Raw genomic sequence first — 21,781 nt, 5'->3', positions numbered from 1 at the left:
GACTGAGGAGAGCCACAAGATTCGCCGACGGGTCCACGCGACGAGCCGCGACGGCGATGGGGCGTCGCGCGACGGGCGACGAGGTACTCAACGCGGCCGCTCGCCCCGCGGCGAGCGCCACGGGCGCTACCCTGGCCAGGGCCATCCGTCCCGCGCGCGCGCACGGGATCCTGGGAGCAGCTCCGCGGCCGAGAGGTGAAGATAATCTTGTTGGCGTGACTGCGTGGTGGTGACGATGGCGAATCGATCGAAGAAGCTTCGTGATGAGCTTTCGTGTTCATCGAAATTGATAAATTCCAGAAGTTTATCTTAAGGCGCGCCGCCGGGCTCGATGCTCGCGCGCTTAGCCACACGCTCGTCCCTACCCACCCCCAGCTGCGCCGCGTCGCTCGTCCGCTTCCCCCGGCCCCTACCCCGGCCCCTACCCCGGCCCCGCCCGCCCCAACGCCCGCCGCCGCGCCCGCCCCCGCGCACGGCTGTGTCCCGCGATCGAACCCTCACGCTCTCCGCCCACGCTTCGACGACGTCCCTCGCTTTTACCGCCGCCGCGTCCACCGCCGCGCGCGCCGCGTCCGCGCCGGGGGCGGGTATCGCCGCACCCGGCGTCGCCGCCGCCACCGCGCGGACCAGCAGCGAGCCGGTCACCTCCATCGCGTTCGCGAGCTCGTCCTCGTCGGCATCCGTCGGGGTCTGATGCGAATTGCGTCGGACGAGTTCGGCGCCTCGGCGTTCGACGTCGGCTCTCAACGAAACCGCCGCGTCGACAACCTCTCGCCTCGCGTCGAGCTCGCCATCGTCGTCGTCGTCGGGCGTCTCTTGAGGCAGGGGCGCGAACGAGGCGACGACGGAGGTCGTCGCGGCGACGATGGCGTTAAAGACGGCGGCTCGGATGGGCTTGAGCGTCTTGAGCTGCGCGAGGGGCGCGGCTGGTACGCCCCCCCCGCGCGTGCGCACCCTGCTCGCGCGTTCGGCGTCGTCGACCCTGCGCGCGAGGTCCGCGTGCATGTTCTTGAGGCACCCGATGCCGCCGAGGCCCTCGCGCGCGAGTGATGACACGTGGTTCAGCGCCATCCTCTCAAATTCACTTTCCATGCGCCTCTCCGTGAGCACCTTCAAAATCACCTCCTCCGCCGCCTTCGCCTTGGCGGTGAAAGTCTCGCCGATCAAAGCGCTGGGCTCCTCGGGGTCCTCCTCGCCGAGCCTTAGCTCCAGGCGGTACTCCCTCGCCCCGTCCCTGTTGAGCTCGTCCCAAGAAAAGCCGGCGTGTTCGACCCACATCCAGTACCCGAGCTCGCTCGCTCGCCGGACGCTCTCCGAATCTTCCTCCGAGTTTGACGCGGCGAGCACCAAGCCCCGCTGCGCCAACGCAAAGGCTAGCGCCCTCAGATCCGGCATCGACCTGGCGTGCTTGTGGCGTTCGTCGCCGATGTAACCCGGGGCGGCGACGAGCGGCGCGAGGTCCCCGGCCGCGAAGCAGAGGCACAGGTATAGGCGCGTGGCTTTCCTCGAAGCGGCGACGAATTTCCGGCCCGATTCGTTCACCCCAACCGTGTGCAGCCTGAAGCTCGATCCGATGTACGAGCCGCGCTTACCCCCGCCCACGCCCCGCCCCACGCTCAGGTTGTAGTCATCAATCTCCCACATCCATATGTTGAACCTCGGCGCCTGCTCGTTGTACTTGAAGCACGCATCCTTGTCCTTCATCGCAGCCTGCGCGTTGCTGTCCACCTTGAACAGCGGAGCGAGCGCGATTCTCGCCGCCGCCACCGCCGCGTCGCCGCCCTGATTGAGCTCCTCCGGGACGATGTCCGGCGGCAACCGACCGTCCTCCCGGCCCGGATACCTCAGCCGCGACCACGCGAGCCTGTAGGACGCCTTGTGGTACGCGGGGAGAAGCTTGGCGGCTGCTTTGATGGCGGCGGCGGCGTCGCGCCACAGCGCGTCCCATCGGGAGATCGGGTCCATCGCTCGCCACTTGGCGGACCCTCCCGAGTACCCGAGCGTTTCGGGTTCGAACGCGTGCGACGCGATCGTCTCCATGGCCCGTCTGCGTTCGTCTTGCGCCATCGTCCCGTTCGCCTTACCCTCGGCGAGCCGAACGAGAAACTTGATCCGGCTGGCGTGCATCTGATAAAACGCTTCGAGGTTGCCGGGCGCGGCGTCCACCGTCGCCTTGAGCCGGTCGAAGAGCTCGTCGCACGGCTCGCCAATCTTCCTCGCCACCTTGGCGCCGTGGCACCGGTACGTCCACTCCGTCGGCGCGCACCTCGCGGCACCGTCGAAGGCGTCCCTGGCTAGTCCCAACGCGGCTCGCCACGCCGCGTCCCTCGAGAGCTTCCATCGCCTCCCGTCGTGAAAAGGGGGCGACGCCTGGACCATCTCGTACGCGGCCAGGCCCTGGCGCTCGTACCCCTGCGACCTGTCGTCCTCGTTCGGCGCGCACGCCACCGCGGCGCACGTCGCGCGGCGCAACGCCAGCTGTAACCGGCGAACGAGCGCGTGCGCCGTGGACGAGTGTTCGCTATCTTCGTTCCAATCCTTCACCGTCACGAGCTTGGCTGCGTCGTTGAGTGCCAAGTCCTTCACGGCGTCGACGTGGTCCGCGAGCGCCAGCCAGCCCTCGAACCGCGCCGGGTTGTGGACCAAATCAGCCTTCAGCAGCTGGAACTGCCGCCTGGCAGCCTGCGCGGCGGTGAGCCCAGAGCCGAGCGATGTTTTGGCTCGGCCGGACGTCCTGGAATCTTCGCCGCCGTTGAGCGCCCGAACCGTATCCGCCAGGGTCAAAGCGTTATCGTCGAACGGCTCGCCGTCGATCGGGGGCTCGAAGCACGCGCGGAGCAGGTCGATGACCAGCGGGAACGTGTGCGCGATTCGCTCGAAAGCCTCGTCGTTTTCCCGGACGTCGGCGACGGCGGCGCAGAATCGGTGCAGCGTCTTGTGAACGCCGGCGTACTCCACCGCGGGATCATCCGAAGCCTTCTTCTTGGGCCTCTTCCGTTCGGCACCCTCGGCACCCTCGGCACCCTCGGCACCCTCGGCGGCCGGGGCGTCCCCCGCCGCGTCCACGATCGCCGTGAACGCGCCCTCCGCGTCGGTCGTCGCCGCGACGGCGTCGAGGTCGGCGCCCTCGGAACCTCCCCCCTCTCCCTCCCCGTCTTCCTCGTCTCCATCCTCCTCCCCTTCGTCGAGCGGCGCGGGCCCGGGCGCCGCGCGCGTGACCGCCGCCATCGCGAGTGAGCGCTCCTCGTCCCTGCTCGCGGCGCCCCTGCTCACCCCGTCGTCGTCGAACATCGCACCGCCGACTTGGGCGCCGTTCACCGGGGGCGCGCCTTCGCCAAAGTCGGGCATCGCCGCCAGGTACGCCTCCACCGGATCGCCCTCGCGCGGAGCCGCGGCGGCGGGCGGAAACGCCCGCCTGACGGCTTGGAGCACCGCCGCGAACCCGGGCTTGTCGTGGACGGCCTCGGCGTAAGGCTGCACGTACGCCCACAGCTCGGCGCAGTCCTCGACGGAATCCAGAGACGAAACCGTATTCGCCGCCCCGCCCTCGTCCCTGCACCTGCGCGGTAACTTATCCCGATCGCAGAGCTCGACGCCGTAGAGGCAGTAGCAGCACTGCGCGATGGTGGCGTCGAAACGCTCCAAGATGGCCTCGACCTGCTCGCGTCGGGTCGGGGGCTTGGGGGGTTCATCCGCCGCGTTCGCCGGGCCGGGCGCTCCGCCGACGGCGATGACGGTGTACCCCTTGGGGACCTTAGCGCCGGGCGCGACGAGTTTGCCGGGGGACTTGGCAGCGTCAAGCGGGCCGGGGTTGGCGGCGGCGTACGCAGCCTCGAACTCGGCGTCGATGGCAGCCTTCTTCGCGGCGTCCTCCTTCGCCTTGGCCTCGGCCAAAGTCTTCGATTCGGCCAGCGCGGCGGTCCATTTCTCTTCAAATTGTTCGTCGGTGAGGTTTTCCCTTTCGCCCTCCCTTTCGAGGTACCTCTTGACCGCGATTTTCGATCGCAGCAGGAGCTGGTCGACGCCCTTCTTGTACTTGCCCGTCGGGTCGCAGTCCCTGAACGGGTAGTGAACCTTATCCGCGCCGTACAACTGGAAGGTGAGGTCGAAGTGAACCGCGCCGGGTCGCTGGGACGAGTGCACGTAAACGTCGCCCGAGTAGTGCACAAAGCCGGGTCCGAGCACGAGCGGCTCCGCGGGAGTATCTCCTTCCGAGCCGCCCTGGTCATCCTCGGCGTCCTCCTCGACGGTCTCTTCGGCGGCCGCCGCGTCCCTCCCGCGGCCGCGCCCGCGGCCGCGCCCTCGCCCGCGCCCTCGGCCTCGGCCTCGGCCTCGGCCTCGGCCTCGGCCTCGCCCCCCTCGCCCGCCGCGACCCCCGCCGACCGCCATCTGCTGCCAGGTACCCCCCGCGGCGGCGGACATCTTCGCCAGCTCCTCCAGCGTCGCCTCCTCCGGAACCTTGTCCTCTGGAACCTTGTCGGTCGCCTCGGATCCGTCGTCCTCGTCGTCGGAGTCGGAGTCGGCAGAGTCCTCCGACTTGTCGTCGCCGTCGGAGTCGTTGGCTTTGTCCTCCTCCGCCTTTGCGGCGCGTCGAGCCTCCCGCTCCGCTTGTCGAGCCTCTCGTTCCGCTTCCCTGGCGGCTTTTCTCTCCGCCTTTTTAGCCTCGAGCTCGAGTCGAGCCTCCTCCGCAGCCTTCTCGCGCGCCGCGGCGGCGGCAGCCTCGGCTTCGTCGTCAATCGCCTTCAGCCTGGCGGCTTCCGTAGCGACAGGCCGGCGAGCCGCGGTCAAGCGGGGCAGCGCGCCCCGCAGAAAAGCCCCCTTCCCGTCGGCGCCGCAGCAGCACCTGCAGTCGGCCAACGTCTCGTGAAGCCGCTCGTGCAGCTCGAGCACCGCGACGGGGTCCGGCGCGCCCGCGAACTTGGGCACGGCGGGGCAAGGGTTCGCGTCGTCGGTGTCCATGGCGGTGGCGGCGGCGTCCTCGGAAGGAGCGTCGTTTTCGGGCGAGATGAGCTGCTGGATAATCGCCAAGCCGTCGGCGCACATCTCCGCGATGGCAGCCTGCGCGGTTTCCCTCTCCACCTGCTCCTTGGCCCTGCGTCGCTCCTTCGGGACCTCGCCCGGCGGGTGGTGCGCCTTTTTCGCGTAGTACGCGGCGATCATCTTGGCAAACACGGGCGCGAACGAGGCGACGGCGACGCGAGCCTCGTGGCGCCGCGACGCCGCTTCGCCTTCTAAGCCGTCGATGGATTCGCGGCGGTTGAACCCGACGCCGCCATCGGGGGCCAGCGCGCCGGGTCCCCTCAGCTCCACCGCACCACGAAGGCACGCGATGAGGTTCGGGAGCGCGTTGGTTATGGCGCCCGGGTCCCTCTCCACGTCGCCCTCGGCCATCGACTCGGGGGTTAAAAATTTGGCGGCGGCGTAAAAGAGCGCTCCCCTCGCCCTCACCTCAGCCGCGAGCGCCCTGTCAGCCTTGGCGATGGAATCCGGCTTGTTTGCGCCCCTGAGCGCCTTGACCGCCTCCGCCCTGGCAGCCTCCGCGAGCACCCCGAGCGCCTCCGACCTCTGCGCGGACGTCAAGGCGACCATCTGCTGCTCAGAATCCGTCTTTTCCGCGTCGGCGAGCGACGCCGCCGTCGACCGCTCGTTGAGCGACGGCGTCTCGAGGAGCAGCGGCGCGAGCGTCGCCAGGAGCTCGCCCGTGTTACCCGCCGCGAGCTCCTCATCCGCCTTGTCCACCACCGTGTGAAGCCTCGCGTCGGCCAGGGCGGCGAATATGTTGGCGACGGTGAGCCTCTCGTGTCCGCTGGTATCCTTGGCGTAGGCTCCCGATTCCTCCGCCGCGCGAGCGCAGTCCATGGCTGCTTGCAGGTGTTCCTCGGCCAGGGTGATGGACCCGCCTGTCTCCGTCGCGGCGAGCGAGCCCGCGACGAAGTGGTACTCCGCGAGGAACACCGCGTCGTCGTCCTTGGCCGCCGCGACAGCCTTGGACAGGTGGGTCCTCGCGGCATCCAAAAAATGCGACGGGGGGAGTCCCTCCGTCGCCTCCGCCGCCGCCGCCGCCGCCGCCTTGGAGAGGACGCCCTGGCCGCCGGCGGGGACGCGGCGCCGGCGCGCGGCCAGCCTCGCGCGCGCTACCGCAGCCGCGACGACCGACGCGCGCGTGGCAGCGTCCGCGAGGCAGAGGTGCACGCGCGCCATGCGGCTCTTGTGGTTCGGGTCGCCCCCCTCGGGGCCCGGGCCGAACGTCTCCGCCAGCCGCAGAAGCGTCGCGGGTCTCGGCGCGTGGCGCAAGCCGAAGCTCCCAAAAGCGCCTTTCTTCTTACCCCCGTCGTTGTTGTTGTTCTTACCCCCCGCAGCGTCGTTGCTCTGTCCGTCGGCGGTCGCGGCGAGTTCGCGCATGGCGCCCTCGGAGGACGGCCGCCATCGCTCGGTGACGCGGGCGAGCAGCCGCCACGCCACGTCGGCCGCGCCGCTGTTGCGCGACGAAACCGACGCGAGGAAAGATGCCACGTCAGCCTCCTCCTCTTCGTCCCTCTCCTGCGCCTCGTCAGAGTCGGCAGCCTCGGCGGCGCGCGCGTCCGCGGCGGCCTTCTCCGCGGCGGCGGCGGCGGCAGAGACCTCGGCGGCGGCTTTCTCCGCGGCCGCCTCCGTCCCGGCGTCGTCGTCGTTTTGAGCCATCGGAGCCGCGGCGGCCATCGCGAGACAGGACGCCCCCGCGCCGGCGACGAGTGATCCGTCGTCTCCCACCGCTTTTACCGCCAGCGTGGCGCCGACGTCCGTCATCGGCTCCCACTTGCTCCGCTCCGCGGCTATTTGCGCGGCGACGGCGCGCTCCGCGGCGAGTCTCTCCTCCTCCTCGCGCGCAATCTTCTCGAGGGCTTCGCGTTCCTCAGCCTCAATCTGCCGCCGCGAACGCCTCGCGGGCTCGAGCTTGATCTCCTTGCCGTACTTGATCACCACCTTGGGTTTATTCGCCGCCTCCTCCGCCGCCTCCCTTTCCCTGCGCCTGGCCTCCTCCTCCGCCTCGGCTTTGGCCCTCTCTTCCTCCTCCTTGCGGACTCGCTCCTCCTCCGCCGCCTGCGCTCTCCGTGTTTCCTCCTCGGCGACCCTTCGAGCCTCCGCCTCCTGCTTCGCCGTCTCGATCGCCGCCTCGCGCTCAGCCTCCGCGCGTTCTCGCCCCTCGCGCTCGCGTCGCACCTTCTCGGCGTGCGCGCGCGACACGCGGGCCCAGTCGGCTTCCGTGGGAGCCTCCACGTCCTTCCACGCGTTTTCATCGTCGGCGCTCGCCGGTACGACGAAACGAACCACGCGACCCAGCACGTCGAGCACGTCCACCGGCGAGTGCCACGTGTCGCCGGCTCGTGGGTCGTCGTCGTCGAAGCCGAGGCCGTCGCCGTCCTCGCCGCGGTTCGGGGTGGACGGTCCCTGCGCGTCGATGTCCATCGGCGTCGACGACGCCCGATTCAAATTTTGATTCAAATTTTGATTCAAATTTTGATTCGCGGGGGGCGCCGTCGCCGGCGTCGTACCCGGCAGCGTCTGGGTCCCGGGCTGGTTCCCTCCCGCGAAACCCCTCGCGGCGAGTGCCTTTGCGACGTTTCCGACGAGCGCTCGCGATTCGACGTCGTGCGCGTGCCTGGCCCTCACCTGCGATTCCTCCGCCATCAGCACCCGGATTTTCCTACTTCTCGGGAGGTGGTCAAACAGGTACTTGACCGTCGCGGGGGTCATGTGCTGCGCGAGCCGCGGGTTACCCGAGATTTCCACGGATCGCAGCGCGGTGTCCTCGTCCGAATCGTCGGGCGGGATCGGGAGCTTGGGAAGCTCCATCAGGTCGTTGTCACTGAGGATGAGCACCTGCAAGTTGATCAGTTCGGATATATCCGGTACGTACGTGAGCCGGTTCTTTCCGAGGTCCAAATAGGTCAGAGCGGTGAGCTTGGAGATGGACGGCGGCGCCACGGTGAGCGCGCAGTTCCGCAACTCGAGGTGCCGCAGCGCGTCGAGCTTGCCCAGCTCGGGCTCCAGCGCCGCTGCGGTCAGCGTGCTCTGCTCCCCGCGGCCGACGACGACGAGCTTGATCAGACGGTCGTCGCTGTTACCCAGCCCCGGCCCGTCGAATCGCACGCCTTGCCACGTCGTCGGGTCCCTCTCCCTGTTCCTGTACCGGAGGCTCATGTCCGGCCACTGCGTCTTAAACTCCGGCACGCGCTCGCGCCACAGTCGCAGTATGCCAACGTCCATCAAGTCGGCGTCGGCGTCTTCGTTGACGTAATCATCGGGCGGCGCCGAGCCCATCGCGGCGTTGAGGACGCGCGCCACGGACTCCCAGCTCTTCTCCGCGACTCGCAGCGTGATCTCCGCGCCGTCATGGTCCTTCTCATCCGCGGTTGACGACGGCGCGAACGCCGCCGGACGCGTGTTGGGGTCGCCCGCGTCGTCCGCGTTGATCGAAGTCGAGGATAAAAATTTTGCCGCCCGAGAAAACTTGGCGAGCGGCGTCACCCCGCCCGGGTCGTCGCGCATTCGCGCCGCCCGCGCGTGTCCCGGGTCCACCTTCCGCAGGAGCGTCGCGATGTGCGCGCACGCGTCCAGGTCCCCCACTGCCAGCAGCGTCTCCGCGAGGTCCTCGAGCATGAGCGGGTGTGTAGGCGCGATGGCCAGCCCCCTTTCGAGCGCGTACCTGGCGACGTGGGGTAGTCGTCGCGACGCCGCGAGCGCGCCGAGGCGCCTCCACAGCGAGGCGTCCGTCCCGTCGATCTCCACCGCGGCGGCGTAGCAGCGGAGCGCGAGGGCGAAGTCGGCGTCGAGGTGAAGTTGACGGGCGTCGTCGTCGTATGAATCGTTCAACTCCCTTTCGCGTCTCTCGGCTCTGTCCGCGACGAGCCTGCCGAGGTTCTTGAGCGCCAGGAACTTGACCTGCGTCATCGTCGACGTGAGCGTCATCTCCGGGGTGTCGTCTTCCGATTCGTACTCCGAGTTGTCGTCGGTGTCCGAGTCCTCCGCGTCCCGCGTGGGCTTTGGGGCCGGGGCGGGGTACTCCTCGACGGGGCGATGGTTCGGCGGTCCCGACATCATGTCGTGGTCGAGGATGGACCGAAGCTCCCTCTCCGCGTCCTCCAGCGCCCCGTCGCGCATGAACAGCAGCGCGTGCTCGTACTTGGACGTGAGTCGGGATTCCTCGGCCTCGGTCGTGCGCCTGGCGGCGGCCCGGGCGGCGGCGGAGCCGTGCCGGCCACCGCCCCGGGTCGGGTCGTTGAGGGCGGCGATTTGAAGAGCCATGGCGTTCGGATCGCACGCGTCGGGCGCCTATCGACCCCCGCGTGACTTGCCTCGATGGGCCACGAGCGCGCCGCCGCGTCGATGGGTTCGATCCGGGCGCGCGATATTCGGTCCAACGCGCGCGCGGGTTCCCCTTCGTCGCCCGGCGCCCCTCGCTACTGCGCTCCACCTGCGCCCCGAGATATTCAAACTGGGCGTTTGGACGGCAAGGAGTGGCAAGCTGCTGTGACATGACTCGTCAATCGCCACGGAAAAGCCAAAAAACCAGAGCCACCTCCGCTCGCGTTCACAGCACCGGTCCCCGGGCACCGCGCCGCACAACCGTCTCGACGCGCCTCATCGCTCGAAGACCCGGGTATCTCACGCTCGGTTTGTAGTCTGGGCTCGAATCCGCTCGATTCACGCGCGCAAACCCGGGACAAAGGCCGCGGAAACCCTAGATCGAGTCAATTTAGAGCCGAGTAGCGAGCGGCAGAGGAGGAGGTATGTCGTTCAGGCGGAGGCTCAAGCGCAAGCGCCCGCCCGAGGGCTGGGATCTCATCGAAGAGTCCATCGAGGACTTCGAGCAGCAGATGAAGGACGCGGTGGCCGAAGAACACGAGGGCAAACGGAAGAACGAGCTCACCTGGCGCATCCACCGAATCCACTGGGAGAAGAATCGCTTCATCTGGGACCTCCGATACAAGCGCAAGGTCATGGGCGACGAGCTGTACGATTACCTCTGCAGGGAGAAGGTCGCGGACCAGGCGCTCATCTCCAAGTGGCGCAAGCCCGGGTACGAGAACCTGTGCTCGCTCCTCTCCATCCAGAAGGGCGACACCAACTTTGGCACTGCGTCCATCTGCAGGGTTCCGATGGCGTCGAGGGCGCCCCAGCAGCAGCTCACGCCAAACGTCAAGACCGGGTGCATCTCCTGCGTCAGCGGCGACGGGCAGAACGGCGGGCCCATCTGGTGGAACACGCCCATCACGGCGGAGATTCAGGAGAAGGTGATGAAGAAGAAGGCGGCGGCGAAGGCGGCGGGCAAGGACGCCGACGAGATGGACCCCGAGGTGAAGGCTAGACTCGCCGCGCTCAAGGGGTCGATGTGACGCTACAGTTGGATGAGTACCATCAAAGAAAGAACCTAAAAAAGGGACCGTCAGACCTCGATGATGCCCTCTTCGTCGTCGTCGTCTTCGTCTGAAACGTCGCGGCCCACCGCCTGGGCCACGAGCCTGGACGTAGCCCTCTCCACCCTCGCTCGCCTCTCGCGGACGCTCTTGGATTCCTTTGGATTCGCCGATTCGATCCGATTCGACTCTGACTCCCTTTGCCCAGCCCCCTTCATGCGAACAAAGTTGAAGAGGCGGACGTACTCGTCCATCGTCAGCTGCTGCGCGCGGGTCTTCTCGTCCCGGCCGAGGTCCTCGAGCGCCGCGGCGATGACCTCGTCGTCGCACACCGCGCGCAGGTTGTTCTTGAGCATCTTCCTCTTCTGCGCGAAACACGCCTGGACGAATGAGAAGAACTGCTTCTCCGTGCCCCGCAGCGCCGGCAGCTCCCGCCTGGGTTTGGGCCTGAACCCCACGAGACAGGACTCGACGTTCGGGGGCGGGTCGAAGCACGACGCGGTGACCGGCCTGATGTAGTAGGGTTCGGAGTAGTAGTGGACGCGCACGGACATTGGGCGGTAGTCGCTCGCGCCGGAATCTTGCCGAATCAGCCGCCGCGCAACCTCCTCCTGGAACATGAACACCATGTCCCCGAAGGTGTCGCCCATCGGCAGCAACGTCTTCAGGATGTCCGTGGTGATGTTGTACGGGATGTTGGCCACCACCTTGGCGCGGTGCGCGTCCCCGGGGTAGACGCCCCGCTCGTCGGCACCGATCGCGTTGAGCTCGGCGACTTTAGCCGTGACGTGCTCGAATTCCCTCGCCACGTTCCACTTGAGGAAGTCGGCCTCGTGCACGGTGACGGCGTCGTCGCCGTCGTATTGCGTCCTGAGTTTATCCGCGAGGTTCCTGTCCTTCTCCACCGCGGTGATCACGGCGCCGGCTTTGACCAGCTCCACGGTGAGGTTCCCGGTGCCCGGGCCGATCTCCAGGATCCTGTCGCCGTCCGTCACCGCCGCCGCGTCGAGGGCGTCGAGGATGACGGAGTGGTCGATGAGGAAGTGCTGCCCGAGCCACCGCCTGGCCTCGTGATCCGCCGCATCCACGCGCTGCTGCGGCGTGAGCTCGCCCGGGGCGGTGGATCGCGAGTTCAGCTCGCGGCGAAGCTTGGTCCGCCGCGCCTTCTCCGCGTTGTCCCGCAACTTTGCATTCTTCTTGTTCTGGCTCAGCCGCGTGGGCTTGCGGGCCATGCATCGCACGTCGAGACGAGGCGCGCGGGGAGCCGCGGACGTCGAGGCGGTCGCATGAAGCGATGCCATCGCGCGACATTCCATCTCTGCGACCCTATTCCGCGCCCACCTTTGTGCCCCTCCCCGTCACGGGAGGGTCGTAAGGGCAAATCACTCGCGGGGCGCCGACTTTCAGTTTCTCGGATCTTCACTTTTATCGGATGCGTTTTGGCTACCGCGTCGATTGCGTGGCTACGTCGCTATGCACCTCCTCAATCACCGGCGTCTGATACCCAGCCGCCTGTCCGCCCTGTCGATCACCTCACGCAGCTCCAGCGTCTTCGCCCCTTGCGTCTCCGCGCTCCGCTCGATGTGCGCGGAGAGCGCTCCAAACGTCTCCCGGTGACGCGCCAACCGCCGCGTCCGAGCGCCCGCGTGCCACCGCCCCACCCGCCCCACCGTCTCCGCCGCCACCTTCCTCTTATCCTCCCGCAGGTCCTCCAGGAAATCGTGCGCGGCGCGGACGGTCCACTCGCTGACCTCGCGCTGGTGCCTCAACTCCGCGCGAGTGAACTCACGCAGATTGTCCAGCGCGGTTCGCGTTTGTTTGAGGTCGCCATCCTGCGACAGCAACGCGACGCTAACCTCGGAAGCCTGCCTGCGCAGCGCGTGCTCGGTCTCCTCCAGGCCCGTCGCGGCGTCCGCGTGGCCCCTACGAAAGTGTGCGCACGCGTCGTCCGCCAGGGCGTCCATCGCGGCCATCGTCGCGTCCAGGCCGCGGGTGTGTTCGTCGACAAACGCCGCCTGCTCGTCCACGTCCATCCGTTTCAGACGTTCAAACTGGGACTTGGCGTGCGACAGCTGCGTCGGACGGGGCGAGGGGTTCAGCGCGGGTTCGACGACGTCTCCCGAGGATGGACGAGGAACGTGAGCGCGGGACGGGCAGTGGAGCCGGGATACGCGGGGACGCGCGTCGGTCGATCGCCCGGCGCCCTTTCCGAGAGGAGCATGGGGGGGATCTCCGAGAAGAGCGGGGAGGTGGGGGTGCCCGATTCGGTGCGGGTCAGCGCCGGGGAACGGGGGATGCGCGGGGTTCGTCGGCACTCACATCATCGTTGATCTTGATGAGCACGTCGCGGAAGTCGTCCAGGTGCGATACCAGCACGTCGGGGTCCATCCCCGCCCACACCCGCGGGCGCCCCTCAACTGTCGCGCAAAGTTTGAAACTCCAGCCTTCTTTTCACACGGGTGCCGTGCCGTCAAAAATATTCCGAAGGGACACGGCGTTGACCCCCACCACACCGTGGACCGGACGTTCAGTCGCCCGAGCGACGTCGCATCCCGCAACCTTCGGTCTGGATCGCCCGCGCATCGACGCGAGATCGATCGATTCGGGAGACGGAGGCGTCCGTCACGGCAACCCGGTCCCGCCTTCGAGGGCCCCCGTATCGGATACGCTTTTGGCACCCCCAATCCCCAACCACGCGTTTGGACCCCACACACCACCCACACACCCGCACGAACGTAGCCGCATCGACACCTAGATGAGCAGCCCGGGCGGAACGGGTTGGCTCGGTAAGATGGGAGGAGCCACCAGACCCCCTCCCGCCGGCGGCGCGCCGGGCGCGGGCGTAGAGCCCCCCACGCCCGAGACCCAGAAGCGCGTGGATGCCGCCAAGGCGTACATCGAGAACCTCTACCGCAACCAGCAGAGGTCCTTACAGCAGCGCATGGAGCGACGCGCGGCGGTCGCCGGAGACGAGGAGCTACCCGTGGAAGCCAAGCAGGAGCTCCTGCAGGAGCTGGACGAGCAGGAGCGCAAGTACACCCGGTTGAAGCGCGCCAAGCTCACCGCGGATGACTTTGAGCCGCTCACCATCATCGGCCGCGGCGCTTTCGGCGAGGTGCGGCTCGTGCGCGACAGGTCGAACGGGCAGATCTACGCCATGAAGAAGCTCAAAAAGACGGAGATGGTCCGCCGCGGTCAGGTGGACCACGTCAAGGCTGAGCGTAACCTCCTGGCGGAAGTTCACGACGAGGCGGTGGTGAAGCTCTACTACTCGTTCCAGGACGACGAGTTTCTCTACCTGGTGATGGAGTACCTTCCGGGTGGGGACATGATGACGCTGCTGATGCGGAGGGATACCCTGACGGAGGACGAGACGAGGTTCTACATCGCGCAGACGGTGCTGGCGCTGGAAACTGTCCACTCGGCCAACTTTATCCACCGAGACATCAAACCCGACAACCTCCTGCTGGACAAGGACGGGCACATGAAACTGAGCGACTTTGGCCTGTGTAAACCTGTGGACCAGAGACTTCTGGACACGCTTCCGGAGATTGCCGAGGAGGACGGCACCCCGACCCCGGAGAACGAGGAGGCGGAGGGTACCGTCGCGGACCCGGCGCGGCGGCAGGCGCAGCTCCGGCACTGGCACGAGAACCGAAGGAGGCTCGCGTACAGCACCGTGGGCACGCCCGATTACATAGCGCCGGAGGTGCTGCTGAAGAAAGGGTACGGGCTCGAGTGCGACTGGTGGAGCGTGGGCGCCATCATGTACGAGATGCTGGTGGGATATCCCCCGTTTTACAGCGACGAGCCGATGACCACCTGCCGGAAAATTGTGCACTGGCGGCACCACCTCCGTTTTCCCGCCGAGGTGACCCTCTCTCCCGAGGCCAGAGACCTCATCGAGCGTCTTCTGTGCGACGTGAACCAGAGGCTGGGCACCGCGGGCGTGTCCGAGATCAAATCGCACCCGTTCTTCTACGGAATTCAGTGGGATAAGTTGTACGCCATGCACGCACCGTATCAGCCCGAGGTGAACGGCGAGCTCGACACGCAAAACTTTGAGCAATTCGACGAGGACGACGCCTTCGCGAAGAAGCAGAGGGCGAACGCCGCCGCGAGCAGGAAGGACCTGGACTTTATCGGGTACACGTACAAAAACTTCGAGGTTGTGGGCGAGGAGGTGCAGAAGAAGAAGAGCAAGGCTAAGCCCAGTTTGGCGTCCATCTTCCCGGGCGCGGTGACGCCCGAGCCCAAGCCCGCGGCGGAGAGCGAGTCGTCCACGCCGTATCACACTGCGCAGTTTCACGGGTTGGCGGAGGAAAGTGAGGAGGAGGAGGAGGCGGCGGCGGCGGCGGCGGCGGCCGTCGGTCGCATGTCCGTCGCCGACCCGTGACGGCGTGACTCGGTTGTTTAAAATCGAAACCAAATTGCGAGTAAAGTTATCACATGCGAAGGTAACAGAGTCACCTCCGGTCGCCAGCTACGCGGGGCGTCCGGAAACTGTACACGTCGAGATCACTTCATGCTCTCGGGCTTGCCCTTCATGCCCCCGAGGTACTCCTTCCACCCCTTCGTCTCCATCTTCTCAGCCTTGTCCGTCACCACCGTCTTCATGTCCGCCTGGTACTCCTCCATCTGAACCAAAACCTCCGGCTGATACGCGCCGACGATCCTCGCCGCGAGTAACCCCGCGTTCGTCGAGTTACCGATCGCTACCGTGGCCACGGGCACGCCCTTGGGCATCTGCAGGATGCTGTGCACGGAGTCCACGCCGTCGAGGTGCTTGAGCGGGACGGGAACGCCGATGACGGGTAGCGGGGTCATGGAGGCGACCATCCCGGGGAGATGCGCCGCGCCGCCGGCTCCGGCGATGATGCATCGCAGCCCTCGTGACGCGGCGGACCGGGCGTACTCGAACATGCGCTCGGGGGTCCTGTGCGCGCTGACCACGGTCACCTCGACGCCCACGCCGAAGGACTCGAGCGTCTCAGCCGCAGCCGCCATCGTGGGGAGATCAGAGTCGGAACCCATGATGATGCCGACCAGCGGGGGAAGGTCGGGTTTGGCGTCGGGCTCGCCGCTGGCGATGGTGAGGACCTGCTCGAGTCGCGCGGTGGCCTCCGTGGGGTGCTTTCCGGTCACGGTGAGGTGACCCATCTTGCGGCCAGCCTTAGACGCCTCCTTTCCGTACCAGTGCATGTTAGCGCCCGGAACCTTTAGGGCGGCGCCCATGACGTCGTGCATTCGCCTCATCGCCGCGTCCCCCTCGCCGTCGCCGAGAATGTTCTTCATCACCGCGCCACCCACGCGCATGTCCGTGTCGCCCAAGGGCCAGCCCATGATGGCGCGGAGGGTGTTCTGGTACTGGCAGCACGCGCAAGCCTCGATGGTGTAGTGTCCGCTGTTGTGCGGCCGAGGGGCAATCTCGTTCAAAAGGATCCGCCCGTCCTCGAGGTGGAACATCTCGACCCCGAACATGCCCGCGCCCTCCAGCGACGCCACCGCAGCTTTCGCAGCGATCGTCGCCTCCTTCGCGACGGACGCGGGGATGTTCGCCGGGGTCGTGGTGACGTCGCAGATGTTGTTCGCGTGAACAGTCTCTGTCACCGGATACGCCCTGACCTCGCCGGACTTGCTCCGGACGACCATGACGGCCAGCTCCCTGACGAACGGGACCCACTTCTCGCAGTACAGGCCCTTATCGTAGCCGCCCAGCTTGGCTACGGCGTCGGACAGATCGCCCGACGTCTTGGCCACCGCGTTGCCCTTGCCATCGTAAGCCATGCGACGCGATTTGATCATGAGCGGGAATCCAAAATCATCCGCGACGGCTTGGAGCTCAGCCTCGTCGGCGACCGATTTGAAGTCGCCGAGGGGGACGCCGGCCTTGGCGAAGTGTTCCTTCTGCGCGTACTTGTCCTGGATGATAGACAGCGTGCGGCTCGTGGGCTGTACGTCGATGCCCATGTCCTCGAGCTCCTTGAGTGCCTTTGTGTCGATGTGCTCGATCTCCACGGTGACCACGTCGCAGTCCTTGGCGAAGGCGATGACGTCGTCGCGGTTTTGATAGGAACCCAAGGTGTGCTTGGACGCGACGGCGGCTGGGGCGGGATCGGACGGGTCGAGGCAGTGGAGCTGGACGCCCATCGGCGACGCGGCGATGGCGAGCATGCGGCCGAGTTGGCCGCCGCCCAGGATGCCAACCTTGGCGTTCCGGGGCAACCCATCGTCGCACACCGCGTTGGGGTCGTCGTTCGCCTTGCCGCCGAAGAGCCCCGCGCGCACGCGGACGGGGGTACCGCGGGTAGCGCGGGTGGATCGGCCCCGGCGCCCGGCGCGCGTCACGGGGACCGGCGCAACGTGGGAGGCGCTCATCGCTGCGAACATCGCGATGACGGCTTTTGGAATCGAGGCGACCGCCAACTGGGGGTCGGGAGTCGGGGGTCAAGAAGAGATTGTCGCTGGTGAGCGCTGGGCCGACGCCTGGGAAGGGGTCGGGTGCTCGCGAGCGATCGAGCCTCGGCCGATCCGCGCGTCTGCGGGTTGGTGTGACGATTGGCTCGGGCCGCCGCGCCCGTCTGTTGGAAAAAAGAAAAAAAATCGTCAGCGAAACGCCGTCAAAAAGCGCGGAGGGGCCAATCCACGTCAGGGGAAGGCAACCGCCGGTGCCGTCCACAAGAGGACTCCGCCGCACCCCAAAGGTCGAATCCGCACCTCGCATCGATCGAGCGACCCCTTACGGTCGATCACGTCCCGTCGAAGGCGATCGTACCCGCGCGCGAGTCCGGCCCAGGTCCTGGCCGCCCGCTCATCCCATTAACCTAGCCTGAGCCGGGTTGAGGGGCTGCTGGCACCGGGCTCGTCGCGGTGGATAGCATGTCAGGGGCTGTGCTGTGGAGCGCCATGGCGGGAGGCATCCGCGCCGTCGCGCGCATGTCGCTTCGCGCACCTCGTCAACACGGCGGCAACGTCGTCATCGCCCACGCTCGGCCGTCCCTGCGCGCCGTCGCGTCGTTTCCCCAGGCGCGCGGCGGTGTCGTGGCGGTCGCGGGAAGCGCCGACGCGCCCGGGACGGCGGTGCGAGCGGCGGCTGCCGTCGGCGCCATCGCCCGCCGCGACGCGGCGGCATCCTCCGGGCGCATCGCTCACCTCGCCGCCGGCATCGCCCCGCGTTTCAGATCCCTACGATGCACCGCACCGGCGCGCACGGCGCTAAACGCGTCGAGCGGCGACGACGAGCGCGTCAACCTAGATCTCAGCGACGATCCCTTCGAGCACGTCGCGCTGCCCGTGGACGAAGCGGCGTTCGACGCCGCGGTCGACGACATCATCGCCGACGACGACGACGTCGACGCCCCGGCCGGCTCGACGTCGTCCGCCTGGTCCTACTCCGCCCCCGGCGACGACCTCCCTTGGGACGCCGCCGGCGCTTGGCCCGAGTTTGACGCGCTGCTCGGTAAGCTCATGGCGAAGGGGTACAGGATCGAGCCCGAGGGCGCGGCGGGGGGCGCGGCGGTGGACGCGAGCGTGTCCACGCCCGAGTGGGCCAGGGCCGTCGCCAAATCCTACGACCGCGAATCGCACGGGGAATCCGACGGGGAGGACGACGAGTTGTCCGATCCGTTTGCGCACGTCGCGAAACAAAAGGGCGAATGGGACACGGACGATTCATCCGACGACGACCTCGTCGAGCTCTCGTACGCAAACAAGAAGCGCCTGCTGCTCGAGTTCAGCCGCGACAGGGAGGATCTACTTCGCAGACTCTCCGAACGCGAGCTGTACGTCCTCGCCGATCACCCGCTGCGCAAGGACCAAGGCAACGCGGGTGGGAGAAAAGTTGTCAACGCCATGAAGCGGCTGAGGGCGCGACTGGGCATGGACGCGTCGTATTTCGCCGGTCAGTGCGCCGCGTTGGGGGGCGGCGACACGATGGGCGAGTGCACGTTCTCGGACGTCACGCGGCTCGTCCACGTCTTCGCCGACGACGTCGCGCCGCAGTTTAGGCCCGATCGAGCCGCGATGCAGTCGCTGCTCAGGCGAATTTCCGCGCTCGCGGATACCGAGAAGCTTCCGGAGACGACGGAACCGGCGACCGTTACGGCGACCGTTACGGCGAAGGAACCGAGGTGGATGGAGCGACGCGAGCGACGGCCGCCCGTGCGCGAGTACGAGGAGGACCGGTACGTCCGACCGGGCGCGGCGGCCGGTAGGGGACGGGGGCGAGGACGCGGAGGTCGGGGCTTCGAATCCCGCGGCGGCCGAGGCGGTTTCGACAATCGCGGGGCCCGCGGCTCTTACGCGCAAAGAGACTCGCGCAAAGAGAGGTATTACGACGACGACGACGGGTACAGGCCCCGGGGGCGCATGGAGCGAGACGACGGGTACGGCGGGTACGGCGACCGTTACGGCGACCGTTACGGCGCCGGTCGCGACAGAGCCCCGAGGGGCCGAGCGAACAGATTCCGGGACGCGGGCGACGGTTTCTACGACGGCGGCGACGACGGTTGGGACACCAGGCGGTCGAGGGGCGGACGCGGGGGTCGCGGTTTCGAATCCCCGCGCGGCCGCGGACCAAGTTCTCGCGGTCGCGGCGACCGACCGGGAATGGGCGACAGGGACGTCGATTACGGACGCAGAGCGCGAACCAAGGGCGGCTTTGGCTCGGACCTCGACGGACTCGACCTCGAGAACGACGGCGGCGTGGGCGATAACTTTGGCGGCGACCGTTTCGGCGACCGTTACGGGGCCCGAGGCGACTCCTTCCGCGGCGAACGCGGCCGCGCGTACGAGAGGTACGGCCCGAGAGAGCAGGAGAGGCGGGGACGCGCGGCGATGGGCAGGGGCAGAGGTGGGGGCAGGGGCAGAGGTGGGGGCAGGGGCAGAGGCGGTTTCGACAATCGCGATCGCGGGTTCGATTCGCGCGAGGAGCGAGGCGGGTGGGACTCCCGCGGCGACGACCGCGGCGCCAGTGGGAGCGGGGAGCGGGACAGGAACAGGGTTCGCATGTGGAAGCCCAAGGATTCGTTCGGCGAGGAGTACTGAGCACTCGCTCGCGTCGTCGGCGATTTGATTTTTACGCCCTCTCGTGTTTTTTAAAGGAGTTGAGACGGTCGTTGTTTCCTATCAATATACGTGCACAATACAAGCGCGAAATACAACTTCTTTTGCTTCAAAACGGCATGTCATCACTCAGGGTACAACCGGGACGGCGCCCGCGCTCCACGGGGAAAATACAAAGAACAGCTTTTTGCGATGCGAAAGAATACAGCTCGGCTCGTCGCCGAGAGAGCCCGCCCGTCGTCGCAGACGGCGAAGCCCCCCGACCGACCGTTTCGGCGACCGTTACGGGGATCGTCCGCCACCTCGACGAACGCTCACCTCGCGCCCGGGCGTCCCTTGAACTGCCTGTCCACCGCGGTCCCCGGCACGCGCCTGGGCTGCTCCACAATGCGAACCGGCACAGGCTCGACTACGACGTCGGCGTCGATGGCGGTAAAATCCACGCCGGAAAATCCCGCGACGAGAACCCCGGCTTTGTACGAAAAGAACCCGATGACGGCGGCGAAGAAATCGCCGTAGTGGGGGTGTCCTCCCACGCCAGTCGAGGCCTCCACGTACCTCGCGCCCCACGTCCCCATCAGCGCGAGCAACAGCAACCGAACGGGACCCGACGACGCGATGCCCGTCATCGCGTCCAGGAGCATGAGGCCGAAGGGCTTCGCGGAATCTCCCGGGCCGATGGTGTCGACCGACCTGGTGAGCATGTAGAGGTAGACCAGCCCGACGCCGCCGCCGGACGCGAAGGATCGCATGAGCTCGAGGTGATCCGCGCCGTGCTCGGCGCCGTCGCCGGACAGAGAAGCCGTCGCGAGGCAGCCGAGCGCCACGGCGACGCCAGTAGCCGTCAACATCTTAAACTTGAGCTCGCCGTACTCCCGCAAACCGTCCTCGCGCATCTTCGTTCGCTGCTCCGGGGTCATCTTGAAGAAGCCGTTGGGGCGGAGCTCCAGGGCGGCGTCGTCGGGGTTGGTTCCCCCGACCCAGTCGTCGCACGGGTAGGAGACGATGGCGCCCCTCCGTCGTTCCTCCGCAGCGATTGCCATCTCGCTGCCGTCGCTGCATCGGAGCTCCACCTCGTCCACGTACCACATCCCCCCGTCCTCGGGGGAGATCCACATCGCGGCGGGGAGGCCGAGGTCGGGCGCGTCGAACGTCACGGTGTCCTCCGCGCCACGTTCGAACCGCGGGGCGCTGTAGATGCCGATGGGTTCGCAATCGGTATCGGGGTTGACGTCGTCGCACGGAACCGCCATCTGGGGGTAGCGGTCGACGCGCTGGACGAACCCTCGGCCGTCCTCGGCGATGACCATGACGTCACCGTCGCGCGAGCTGAGCCCGGCGCCGCGCTTCTCGCCCGTCTTGAACGTGAGCGTGTACTGAACGACGCCCGTGTTGGGAACGGCGGGCTTGGCGACGATGTTGTTTGCCGCGGCCTCGGAGGAAGCCGGCGACGCGCGAGGGTTCTGCGCGCGAGACGCGGATGAGCGGAGGGACGGGGTCAATCGAGGGGCGAGGGTGTGAAGGCGCGGGAACGACGTCGTGCGCTGGTTCGCGCCGCGAGCGCGGCCGGTTGGGAGTCGAGGGAGGTCGGTCGGCGGGTCACGTTTCGGGGAGAGGAGAGCGCTCACCTGCACGTCGTCGAGCGAGAGCATTCGCTCGGGAACCGTAAAGTCGGACCTCCTGGCGGTCACCACGACGCTCCTGCGGGCGCCGGATCGGCGATGGACGATGGCGATCGCATGTTTGGAACGAACGCCGGCGGTGTCGGCCCCGCGGAGTCGCGCGATGGTCGGCGCGCGCCCGACGAGCGACGCGCCAAGCATCGGGTTTTTTTGCCGGGAAACCAAAAAAAAAAGCCGCTTCTTCAAAAAAGCGTTGGCCGCGGTTCGGAATTGGCTCCGGAGACCGCGCTTATCGAGAGAGCGCGAGCACGCGCGGTGAGCGAAGAAGTTCGATGCGACTTCAGAAGGGGGGCGGGGGGCGTTTTCGCGTCACCCGTGGGTCGTGCGTGCGGAGCGCGCGACGTATACTTTGAAGATGGGGAAGGCGCGTCAACAACAGAAGTTTCTCCTCCCTCCCGCGATATTTTGAAAAAGCGAAAATTGGTTCGGGATGGCCAGAATCGTGGCCAATTCGCGGGGAGATTTCGTATGAGAAACAGTCAGGAATCTGGAATTGCAATTTTGTCCGCTCTGGTGGTGCCGTCTGACTGTACCGCTGGAGGAATTGCAAAAACTGGAGTAATCTCAACGGTAAACATTCGCTCGCGTCATGTCTCCGCCATCGCTTCGGCACGTCGTTTGGTGCCTACACGTCACTCC

The 21,781-nt window shown here is 67.2% G+C and overlaps 8 protein-coding genes across 8 annotated transcripts; 3 read left to right on the top strand and 5 right to left on the bottom strand.

The window, feature by feature from the left end:
* Positions 1-309: 309 nt before the first annotated feature.
* On the bottom strand, positions 310-9,285 carry MICPUN_64240 (predicted protein; the record flags this gene model as incomplete). The annotated part of the gene is made up of 1 exon (XM_002505998.1): positions 310-9,285. The coding sequence occupies one exon, from the start codon at positions 9,283-9,285 to the stop codon at positions 310-312; it is 8,976 nt and encodes a 2,991-aa protein (XP_002506044.1).
* Positions 9,286-9,782: 497 nt separating this feature from the next.
* Positions 9,783-10,214, top strand: MICPUN_76893 (predicted protein; the record flags this gene model as incomplete). The annotated part of the gene is made up of 1 exon (XM_002506208.1): positions 9,783-10,214. A coding segment is annotated over one exon (432 nt), but the record flags the coding sequence as incomplete, so codon positions are not given.
* A 404-nt stretch (positions 10,215-10,618) lies between these two features.
* On the bottom strand, positions 10,619-11,461 carry MICPUN_71588 (predicted protein; the record flags this gene model as incomplete). The annotated part of the gene is made up of 2 exons (XM_002505997.1): positions 10,619-11,140; positions 11,186-11,461. Coding segments are annotated over 2 exons (798 nt in total), but the record flags the coding sequence as incomplete, so codon positions are not given.
* Positions 11,462-11,884: 423 nt separating this feature from the next.
* On the bottom strand, positions 11,885-12,785 carry MICPUN_64237 (predicted protein; the record flags this gene model as incomplete). The annotated part of the gene is made up of 2 exons (XM_002505996.1): positions 11,885-12,469; positions 12,717-12,785. The coding sequence occupies 2 exons, from the start codon at positions 12,783-12,785 to the stop codon at positions 11,885-11,887; spliced, it is 654 nt and encodes a 217-aa protein (XP_002506042.1).
* Positions 12,786-13,152: 367 nt separating this feature from the next.
* Positions 13,153-14,793, top strand: MICPUN_64236 (predicted protein; the record flags this gene model as incomplete). Its single annotated transcript, XM_002506207.1, has 1 exon — positions 13,153-14,793. The coding sequence occupies one exon, from the start codon at positions 13,153-13,155 to the stop codon at positions 14,791-14,793; it is 1,641 nt and encodes a 546-aa protein (XP_002506253.1).
* A 122-nt stretch (positions 14,794-14,915) lies between these two features.
* On the bottom strand, positions 14,916-16,571 carry MICPUN_98347 (predicted protein; the record flags this gene model as incomplete). The annotated part of the gene is made up of 1 exon (XM_002505995.1): positions 14,916-16,571. One exon carries the CDS (start codon positions 16,569-16,571, stop codon positions 14,916-14,918), a length of 1,656 nt encoding a protein of 551 aa, XP_002506041.1.
* Positions 16,572-17,303: 732 nt separating this feature from the next.
* On the top strand, positions 17,304-19,442 carry MICPUN_104196 (predicted protein; the record flags this gene model as incomplete). Its single annotated transcript, XM_002506206.1, has 1 exon — positions 17,304-19,442. The coding sequence occupies one exon, from the start codon at positions 17,304-17,306 to the stop codon at positions 19,440-19,442; it is 2,139 nt and encodes a 712-aa protein (XP_002506252.1).
* Positions 19,443-19,519: 77 nt separating this feature from the next.
* Positions 19,520-20,794, bottom strand: MICPUN_109509 (predicted protein). The gene has a single exon (XM_002505994.1). The coding sequence runs from the start codon at positions 20,768-20,770 to the stop codon at positions 19,775-19,777; it is 996 nt and encodes a 331-aa protein (XP_002506040.1). The 5' UTR covers positions 20,771-20,794; the 3' UTR covers positions 19,520-19,774.
* Positions 20,795-21,781: the final 987 nt, after the last annotated feature.

The sequence above is a fragment of the Micromonas commoda genome, chromosome 14 (assembly GCF_000090985.2).
Source record: "Micromonas commoda chromosome 14, complete sequence".
NCBI lineage: Eukaryota > Viridiplantae > Chlorophyta > Mamiellophyceae > Mamiellales > Mamiellaceae > Micromonas > Micromonas commoda.
Note: the sequence above shows the minus strand (reverse complement) of the source record. Positions and strands in the feature narration are given on the sequence as shown.